General features: G+C 44.6%; 1 protein-coding gene across 1 annotated transcript in view; it reads right to left on the bottom strand.

Annotated features, from left to right (window-relative positions):
- The window catches only part of PLPBP (pyridoxal phosphate binding protein), a 10,058-nt gene extending 1,770 nt beyond the window's left edge, over positions 1-8,288 (bottom strand). The window contains 6 exon segments of the mRNA XM_007472395.1: positions 335-477; positions 2,135-2,269; positions 5,420-5,495; positions 5,994-6,029; positions 6,108-6,215; positions 8,187-8,288. Of these exon segments, the coding sequence (XP_007472457.1) occupies positions 335-477; positions 2,135-2,269; positions 5,420-5,495; positions 5,994-6,029; positions 6,108-6,215; positions 8,187-8,285 (597 nt within the window). The 5' untranslated portion in view covers positions 8,286-8,288.
- Positions 8,289-10,589: the final 2,301 nt, after the last annotated feature.

The raw sequence follows: 10,589 nt of genomic DNA, 5'->3' as shown, positions 1-10,589 counted from the left end.
CACAACAGTGAGAGGCCCGCGTACCGCAAAAAAAAAAAAAAAAAAAAAAAAAAAAAAAAAAAGAAAGCTGTCAGTCATTGGGGAGGAAGTCAGAGCTCATTTTCTCTAAAGACAGTGCCAGGCAGGTTCAAACTGAGCCAAGAAGGGTCTGTGGAGATTTGGGAACCTGTTCCGTGTCCCGTATGAGGAGAGTTCCAGAAGAGGGTAAGAATATAACATGACAGGCAACGTCTGGGATGTCTGTGGAGTTGACGGCAGCAGCCAGCCCTGCTCCAGCACCTCACCGGATGCTTGCTCGGCACATGAGTAGCGCCCCACCCCAGGCCCCGAGTACCTGGAAGTCTGGGTTTGGTCCTCGACTAAGATCGTGCCCTAAGCTCCCGATGGTCATCAGCCCCACGAACTCCAGGCTGGGGCACTTGGCACTTATGTGTTCCACCACGGCCACCATCTCTGCAGGGGGCAGGCCATGTTTGCCTTCACAAAAAGAAACAGAAGACACATAGAACATACCAAGATGTTCCAAGAAGCCAGAGGAGAGCCCCCTTCTCACCCCTTCCTTATGACGGAGGAGGTGGCTCTCAGACAAGAGGACTTCTTGGAAGAACTTGTCCTCAAGACCAAAAGAGTGACTTTACATTGAGGTCTCTGTGTGTGTTACGCCCCTTCTGACCTGGTTCTGAGTTTCTCAAGGGAAGAGCTCTAAACTGGATTCTCTTTATTCTATCTCAGCATCTGAGAACAGCTAGAGTAGAAGGAAAAGAAAGAACACTGCTTTTCTTGAGACACCAAGAAGATTCATATCGCCAAAATGCCAGATTAACCTGAGAATTATTTTTCCAAATCTGGTATTTCTACCGTTTTATTAATTTATTAGAATTGTAAAAAAATAAAAAATGAAGTATATATTACATAGTTTTGACTATAACGTGCAAAATTTAACTGAACTTGCTAATTAACAACCAGAGGAGGAATCTGCAGCAAATGATTATTTGTTATGCAGTTATAAGGGTGGATACTGTCCTTCTCTAATTTAACAAATGGAGATGCTAACAATCCACCAATCTTTAATTAGGGCAAGTGACAGCCACTGATCAAGCAGTGATGTAACAGACTTGATCTGGAGTCAATTTCAGATTTACCTATGTTGATAATGTAATGTAGACTCTAGGTACATGTACATATAACGATAATTGTTAAAATTTACTGAACACTTCTGTGCCAGGCACATGTGCCAAGTCCTTAGAGCTTTCCATTTAATGCAGTAGCTGGATGAAGTAAGTACTCTTACTTTCTCTATTCTAAAGAGGAGGAGACTGAGGCACCAGGAAACCAAGTACCTTTCCCAAGGTCACACAACCAGGAAATGTGGAACTGGGATGTGGATCCAGGTAGCCTGACTCTAGGCCCCATGCTTGTTCCTTCAGCCTAAGCTTTGTAGGCAAATGACTGGTCTGTAAACACTTATTCTTAACAAACAGCTAACAGGTAAGACGCTCAGGGCTCTATAGCAACAGCTTTACCTCCATTTCCACGTTCAAGCCTCACAACACCCTTGGGAGTACTGCCCTGCTTGCACTGCCAGATAAGGCAGTGAAGTGCAGAGAGGTTAGGTACGTTACTCAAGGTTACAACGCTGCAAGTGGTGGAGCTCAGACTCCAGGTCTGTCTGATTTCAGAGCCCAGGTTCTGTTTACTATTTTACATTGTTAACCCAAGCCCCATAAACATATTCACTGATTGGTACTCAGAGTGATATTTCTTTGATTTTCTCCTAATGTAACATTAAATAGTTTTGTTAGGTCCTGAGAAGTATCATACATGTAAAACTGCAATCTCTTTCAGGAGGGATGGTGATCTCTGAGAGTCTTCAGGATCAAAGTCACAATACCCTTCTCGATTCCCCTTGCCCACCTCCTCAAAAATTAAGAAATAACAAACCATGATGTATTAAAGAATTACACGTGGACAGGTTTGGATGTCACTGTGCCGAGACCCTACATACAACAGTTTCCTTAAAGGCCTGTGACTTCTTTCTGTGGCCTTAGGTGTCATATGCCTAGGCCTGCCACTCTTCCTGAGGTACAACCATCCTAAGGGGAGAAAAGTCTGCAGTCCAGGTCTCGCCACTTACTCTCCTCTCCGCTGGTGTTAATCTGGACCATAACCTTTAACCTTTCGGGAGAACCTTTTTTCTGCCACGCACTGTTCACTCTGTCTGCCAGCTTCACAGAATCCACTGTTTCCAGCATGAAGAGATTGGGGACAGCTGTAACGAGAAAGAGGCCAGGTCATTCTTCACTCACCTGACCGCAGCAAGCAACACACCACAAAGCTCTTCTTGGTAGACAGGAAAATAATTTCCCAGGAAAAGAAAAGGACAGTTAAGTCTCAGTTCTGCTAAGACTTACACGACAGTTTACTAGATATTAAGTTCGAATGTCAGCCCACTGCTGTCTAATCGGAAAACACGAATAAGGAAAGGGAGGTGATGACGTGCTACGATCAGGCGGCACACGTATCCATCCATAAGCTTCAAGAAGCTAATAGTTTATAAATTAGGAGTTTGGGAGTAACATATACACACTACTATATATAAAACAGATAACCAACAAGGACCTACCGTATAGCACAGGGAACTATACTCAACATTTTGCAATAACCTATATGGGAAAAGAATCTGAAAAAGAATCTATCTATCTATCTATCTTAATCACTTTGCTTTACATCTGAAACTAACACAACATTGAAAATCAACTATACTTAGGAACTTCCCTGGTGGTCCAGTGGTTAAGAATCCACCTTCCAATGCAGGGGACGCGAGTTCGATCCCTGGTTAGGGAACTAAGATACCACATGCCGTGGGGCAACTAAGCCCACACACTGCAACTACTGAGCCCATGCGCCACAACCAGAGAGCCCGTGTGCTGCAACTACAGAGCCCACACGCTCTGGAGCCTGCACGTCACAACTACAGAGCCCACATGCCACAAATAGAGAGCCTGCATGCCACAACTAGAGAGAAGCCCACACACTGCAACTAAGACCTGACGCAGCCAAAAATAAATAAATAAATATTAAAAAAAAGAAAATAAACTATACTTCAATAAAAAAAATAAAAATTAAAAAAACAATAAACAGTGGAAAAAAAAGAAGCTGATAATTGTAGAGATTCTGCAGGCTTGATCTGATTAAATCTCAGTTCAAACTGAGAGAAACAGGCCAAGATGACAATAAGGAAAGGTTAAACAGTGAAAGCTAAAGTGCTCCCTGGGCCTGATATCTCCATGTCTTTAAACTTCCTGGGATGGGGATGCTCTTATTCAACAAGGACATCAGAATGACCACTGACAGCTAAGGGAGATACTTAGCTGTCATTAAAACCAACTTCCTTCCCAAAGATGCATTTAGTCTTGCCTCAGATAAAACACAACAAGACAGAAGCAACATCAGCAGCTTACGTTTATTAAACACTGAAATCCTCCAGGTAATATGCTAATCACTTCATTTGCATTCTTTTTTTTTAAATTGAAGTATAGTTGATTTACAATATTGTGTTAGTGTTAGGTTCAGGTATAGAGCAAAGTGATTCAGTTACATATATTCTGATTTTTTTCCCATAAAAGTTATTACAAGACACTGAATATAGTTCCCTGTGCTATGCAGTAGGACCTTGTTGTTTAGCTATTTTATACATAGTGGTGTGTATCTGTTAATCCCACACTCCTGATTTATCCCTCCCCCCACCCCTTTCCCCTTTGGTAACCGTAAGTTTGTTTCCTGTCTGTGAGTCTGATGCTGTTTTGTAAATAAGTTCATTTTGTACCTTTTTTTTTTTAGATTCCACATATAAGTGATAGCATATATCTGCCTTTCTCAGCCTTACTTCACTTAGTATGATAATCTCTAGGTCCATCTATGTTGCTGCAAATGGCAGAATTTCATTCATTTTTATGGCTGAGTAATATTCCATTGTATATAGGTACCACATCTTCTTTATCCATTCATCTGCTGATGGACATTCAGGATGCTTCCATGTTTTGGCTATTGTAAACAGTGCTGCTATGAATACTGGGGTGCCTGTATCTTTTCGAATTAGAGTTTTCATCTTTTCTGGATATATGCGCAGGAGTGGGATTGCTGGATCATATGTCAGTTCTATTTTTAGTTTAAGGAACCTCCATCCTGTTCTCCGTAGCGGCTGTAACAATTTACATTCCCATCAACAGTGTAGGAGGGTTCCCTTTTCTCCACACCCTCTCCAGCATTTATTATTTGTATAATTTTTGATGATGGCCATTCTGAATATGTTTAAGACCATGATTGTTGTGATGGTTTCATAAGTGCAAACATATGTCAAAACTTATCAAATTAAATATGTGCAATTTACTGTATGTCAATCATACTTCAATAAGGCTGTTTTAAAAAATAAATACAGGTTACTTTAATTTTGACACCTTGAGAGAAATAAGTATTCAGTTATTCAGGAAGATCTCCACCTGTCATTTTCACGCAGCTAAGTCTTTCTATAGTTAATTCTTAATTTTACTTTATTTACTGTATGTTACTGTATATTGTATTTTATTATTATATACTTTACTTGTAGTATTGTATATTATTGCATTTTATTTACTGTAGCCTTTCATTTAAAGGGAAAAGGATAAAAGTGTCTCCTTTGCCAGCTGAAAAATTTTATGGGCTTTAATTCCTTACAATTTATTTCAAAGACCACCAAAAAATACCTAATGTGAGGTAGGGTAGGTTTCCAAGTATAAGTTACCCAGTCAATTGTGAGTTCACTCTTCTCTTACGTGATGTTTTCCCTTACATCAAGAAGGAAGATTTCCTAAGGCCACATCTGCGGCAACACGGATGCAACTAGGGATGATCATACTGAGTGAAGTAAGTCAGAAAGACAAATACCATATGATATCACTTACGTGTGGAATCTAAAATATGACACAAATGAACCTATCTATAAAACAGAAACAGACTCACAGACACAGAGAACAGACTTGTGGTTGCCAAGGGGGAGGGGGAGGGAGAGGGACGGATTGGGAGTCTGGGGTTAGCAGATGCAGACTATTATATACAGAATGGATAAACAACAAGGTCCTACTGTACAGCACAGGGAACTATATTCAACATCCTGTGATAAACCATAATGGAAAAGAATATAAAAAGAGAATGCATATATGTGTATAACTGAGTCACTTTGCTGCACAGCAGAGATGGGCACAACACTGTAAATCAACTATACTTCAACTGAAAAAACAACTAAGATTTCTTTCCCAAAAGAAACTCCAAAGCACAAATGGTGAATCAGGAATACTCTAAAATCTTCTCTCTTCCACAGAAGGTACTGTAAGTGATACAATGGTGAAAAAATTGTGTCTTCACATTTAGAGTTTTATCTTACCCATCAACTTGTTGACATTTTGTTTCTGGAGATGGCCAATGAAGTGCCATTTGATCTCAGGACACGAAGACAGAATCTGAAGAGAAAGAGGTGACCGTGTTTGACTTAGACTGTGCGGAGGCCTTGCCCACCCACATACCTTGCAGGCTGCCTTCTGACCTTTCCCCTCTATGCAATAAACCACTACTGTCATCTTCCGTCAGGCTCCTAAGGATACTTAGAGAAAACCTGAAGGCTTCTGTTCTATTTCTCTTCCTTGTTCCCATCAACTCTCTCCTTCTTTCAGATACTGCCCATTAAGAATGAACTGATTAAAGCTTTCAAATCTCAAAAGGATCCAAGATTACAGCAAGCTCCTAAAAATCACCATTTTCAAAAAGCTACAAAGGAGAAAACTATGGTCTTAAGAAAGAAAGAAAATCTAGATGAGAACTGTTTAGGGCTCAAGGTGAACGCATACATTTCTACCGCCAGCCCAACCTCCTGCTCTAAAACTCAACCACCGACGTGGGTCTAATTTTCAACTGAACAGCCAAGACTGAGATACAAACTAAAGAATTCAGTTTCCACTTACTTTAGGATTTGATGCTTTTTCAAGCAGTTCCTGAACCTAGAGGGTAAAAACAGAACAAGTCAGGAGCCTGGCATACGTGACTCTTCCAAGGTCAATGTGGAAAAGGGTTCTTACATAGTTCTCCCCGAAAGTGCGCTGCCCATGACTGTAGGCCTCGATCACCATGTCTGCAGGTTTGGTTTTGCTGACCGCTACTAGCCGGGGCTGGATGGCTGGGAGTTCCTGCCAAGAGGAAAAGACCCAGATGAATCAAAGGTTGGGAATATTATCCCAATAAGCCCTGCAGGACATTCTGTAGAAGAGACTGGCAGAGATCTTTAACTTGGCATCCTGGAAGATCCATTTTTCCAAGACTGCAGGGAGATCAGTGTCAAATGATGTTGATCAAATGTCTTTTGCACGCGTGGCATCTAACTCTAATACGCTAGCTACCTTAACATCTAGCAGAAGACCTTTCTCTCTCAGGAGAGCTGGGCAGGTAAGTAAGAGCAGGATTTCCGTGAAGCCTGGTCTTTGACCAACAGTATCAGCATCACCTGGGCCCTGCTCCAGACCCACTGGATCTGAATCTCAGTCTGGAGTCTGTAAATCTCCTTTAAATCAAGCTCTCCGGATGAGTCTCTTGCATGCCAAGGTTGGAGGTTTAAGAATCACTTTGTCAAGAGAAGGCATTGCTCTCTGACTAGAAGGGAGGCCCCTTCTGGCTTCTGAAACCCCGAGGTCAACAGTCTTGGAAACTCATCTGGGTCCTGGTGTAATTATCAATATTGCCCACAGGCACTCTCAAAAGCTGCCTGCTTAGGGCAACTCTGTAACTTACTGTACAATCTAATCAAGAACCAGAGGCAGAACTAAGGCAAGGACACAGAAGGCTCTGGACTCAGGATTAGACCTATATAACCCCCCTGTCATGGCCATTACATAAACAGTGGCTTCCCTGGACTCTGCTATAACCAAATCCACACAGGGAAGAGATTCACCTATCCCCATATGGCTCAGTTTTCATGTACCCCATCACCCTCTGGAATTTTTACAGAATCACAGAGTTCTCAAAGGGCCTGAAAAGTTACAATGATTAGCAAAGAGTTTCCCCTTCCTTCTGAGGGCTGCACTGCCAACCTTTTGAGACCATGTCATAACTCCTAGGATTATGCTGATGAATTGAGTTTCTAGAGAAAAAAGTGGAATAGGCAGCCCATCTGCCTGAGAGTTATGCTGGGAGCACCCCCTAGTGTGATTATTTATTAGGGGAATCTCTAGCTTTTTCTTGGAGAATCACAAAAAATTAATGCTGGAAGGGAGCTTAGAGCTTTCCATTGCCTGTACATAATGAGGAAACTGACAGCCTGAGCAGTTAAGTGACTTGTTCAAGGTAACTTCTAAGTAACAGCCAAGTAAAGGCTACACTAATACAGGTCTTCTGTCTCCAGGCCAGCATTCTCAGCTCTAACACCAGAAATGCTAGATCAGAGAAAACTTTGACCTCTCTATTCAAGCCTGTCTTACTCCACACAATTCAGCTTAAACTTGCACTGAGGGGGGAAGATACTGACCTTTGGTCTAGTGAACTTCCAACAGGAGAGGAGATATATATAAGGAAAAAAAAAAATCTCCCCGTAAACTGCTTCGGATTGGAGGTCAATTTCCTCCTGCCCCAAACGCGCAAGTGCAGCTCTGGTGCCTCCCTCCCAAGTCGGGCCAATCTACCCTGTCCTGCGCCAGCGAGGGGGTTGGGGAGACTGACATTTACTGAGTATCTACTAGCTGAGACGCTGCCGCACACGTGATCTCCGGCAGACCTCGCCTCCTTTGGCTGCTCTGGTAGTGGACGTCTTCTCCTGCAGCCTCTGGGCACAGGCCTGGCCCCTCTCCCATCCGCCAAGGCTGCTGACCCCTAACACGAAGCGGGATGGAGAATGATCGCGCTGCCTGGAGACTGGTCATTTTCCCGGGATACCGACACCTTCTGTTCCGACCAAGCCAACCTCCAGAAAACCTGACGTAAGCTGAGGAACCCCTTCTCTAGCCTTCTGGGGGCTCTGCAACCCGCGCCAATGCCAAGGCGGCGGGCAGGTCCCGCCCCTCCGGGAGACCCCTCTGCGTCACTGTGACGACCCATTCACACGCAGGTGTTTTCCCCCCACCCCGCCTCAAAGCGGCCGCCCACCGTCACCACGCGGTCCCCTTCCTCACCCGCGGCCGCCGCGTCACCGCCTGCTGCACGCGCTCGTTTACCGCCCTCAGGGCGAAGCCGACCCCCAGCTCCGCGGACATGCTGCCAGCTCTCCACATCCCCCAGGGCCTAACGTCCAGCCCGGACCCCCGCTCCCCAGGCTGAGACCCCTTCCGGTCCCGCCCAGCTCACGTCTTCTTGTGCCCAATCACCGCTCACCACCGAGTCGACTCGGCCAATCGTCAGCACGGGGCGGGACGGGGATGGTGCGGCCGGCGGCCCCGGCCCCGGCCCCTCGGCGGCGCCATCTTGGGAAGGTCGTCAAGGAAGCCCGGCGGGGCTCCTGGGCGCGGGGGCGCTGCTGGCGTCGTTCCCGGGCCGAGGGGCGGGCCTTCTGCGTCCGCCGTCCCTGCCGCCCCCGCGGAACCGAAGGGACGCAGAAAACGTGGCCTATGCCCGAGGTCCTATTCCCGGGGTCCTTTGCTCGCGGATCAGCAGGAGAAGCTGCTGGGGCGGGAGACGTGCCTTTTATCTCAGATGATTCTTGGGAGGAGCCGTTAAGAGATATAAAAAAAAACTGCAAAGAACATGGCAGGATACAAATGTACGGTTATTTTCCTCTGGTCATCCTTTAGACCAGTACTGCCTAGTGTAAGACACATATGTAATTTAAAGTTTTCTAATAGGCACATTAAAAAAAATACATTTTATATAGCCCAGTATATCCAGAGTAAGGTTTCAATATGTAACCAGTAGAAAAACTTAATGAGATCTTTGAATTCTTATCGTATTGATACTTAATTTACAAAACCCGGGTGTAGTTTGGACGACAAGCCTCAACTCAGACTGTCCACGCCGCAGTCCCCCCGGTGGCAGGTGCCGCCTTCTGGGAGGAGTGCACGGGCAGCTTTAGACAGTCCAGCCTGGGCTCCGCACACATTCAGCCCAGTTCTTGAGTCTCCTATGTGTGTAGCTCTGGGCCATATGAAGATCACAAACAGGATGAGGGGCGCAGTAGGGGCTTCCCTTCCCTAGTGGCGCAGTGGTTGGGAATCTGCCTGCCAATGCAGAGGACACGGGTTCGAGTCCTGGTCTGGGAAGATCCCACATGCCGCGGAGCAGTTAGGCCCGTGAACCACAACTACTGAGCCTGCGCGTCTGGAGCCTGTGCTCAAAAATTAGGGAGGCCCGCGCACCGCGATGAAAAGTGGCCCCTGCTTGCTGCAACTAGAGAAAGCCCTCGCGCAGAAACGAAGACCCAACACAGACATAAATAAATAAACGAATAAATTTTTAAAAAAGATTAGCGCAGTAAAATACTAAGTTTAATAGTCGGATGGTGAAATGGTTAGGTGCTGAGGCAAGTAGAGATGGATTTTGTTGCGGAAAACATTCTTGGCTGTACTGCTGTACTGTTGAAAGGCTCTCAAGCATTAATTCAGCTTCATGAATGAGATGCTATTACGTTGGAGAAAGGGCTAAAGTTTGCTCTCCATGTTGTCTTGAGGTGACTGGGCTTACTTCGAGCCTTCTGGAAAGAAAGGGCAACGTTCGTACTTTCTTCTCTCACCGTCTTCCCAGACCCTGGGAACTGAGATAGAATTTCACATGTCTGCTCTGGGAAAATCACTCTGAGCAGAACCTAGGGTCTTTGTCATCAAGGACTTCTTTTGGGGAAGTTTCCATCTACCAGGAACACAAAACTGGGTTATCTGTAAACTAGGGTTGCAGTAATTGTGTTCAAGTAAAATGTCTCTGGACTTGATAATTTCTACTCCTGCCAAAGTGATAAAGATTAAAAAATGACTAGACTAGCCCTTCATGGTGTGAATATACTAATAGATGCTTGTGGTAGAGGTCCAAGTTTGGAAGGCGCTAGCCGGCAGTCAGTGGTGGAAGGAACAAAGGGATTACGGTGATGGGGATCATGGTGAAGGGCTGTATAGCGGAAGGATTGGGTGAGCATGACATACTTAAATGGATATGCTGTTTAGAAAACATTTTAAAAACCATAAATACTTAACAGAACTAAGGGATGTATAATCCAGGTGATAGCTCACTATGACAATAAGAAGTACCTTCATTTAATAGGTCAGGTCATTTCTTTGAATTACAGGCTCAACCTCCCCACCCCAATGGTGTATATGAGTATGGCTCCCCAAAAAGTATCAGAAGAGTGATTTAAGCTTTCAAGTTATTAAGGATAGTGGTGGCAAGATTGGGTGGTGGTGGGCATAGGACTGACACAAGTTGAATCTTGGTTTCATCACTAAACTGTGATCTTGGACAAGTAACTGAACTTCTCAGTTTTTCATTTATAAAATGGAGTCCGTCAATATCTCCTTCAGACTTGCAGTAAGGATCAATCAATGTAGCATGTGACACACACTTAGCAGAGTGCTCCCCAAAGCAAGTGTTCAGTG

Source organism: Lipotes vexillifer, unplaced genomic scaffold (assembly GCF_000442215.2).
Source record: "Lipotes vexillifer unplaced genomic scaffold, Lipotes_vexillifer_v1.1 scaffold1166, whole genome shotgun sequence".
Classification (NCBI taxonomy): Eukaryota; Metazoa; Chordata; class Mammalia; order Artiodactyla; family Lipotidae; genus Lipotes; species Lipotes vexillifer.
This window is presented reverse-complemented; position numbering and strand designations above follow the sequence as displayed.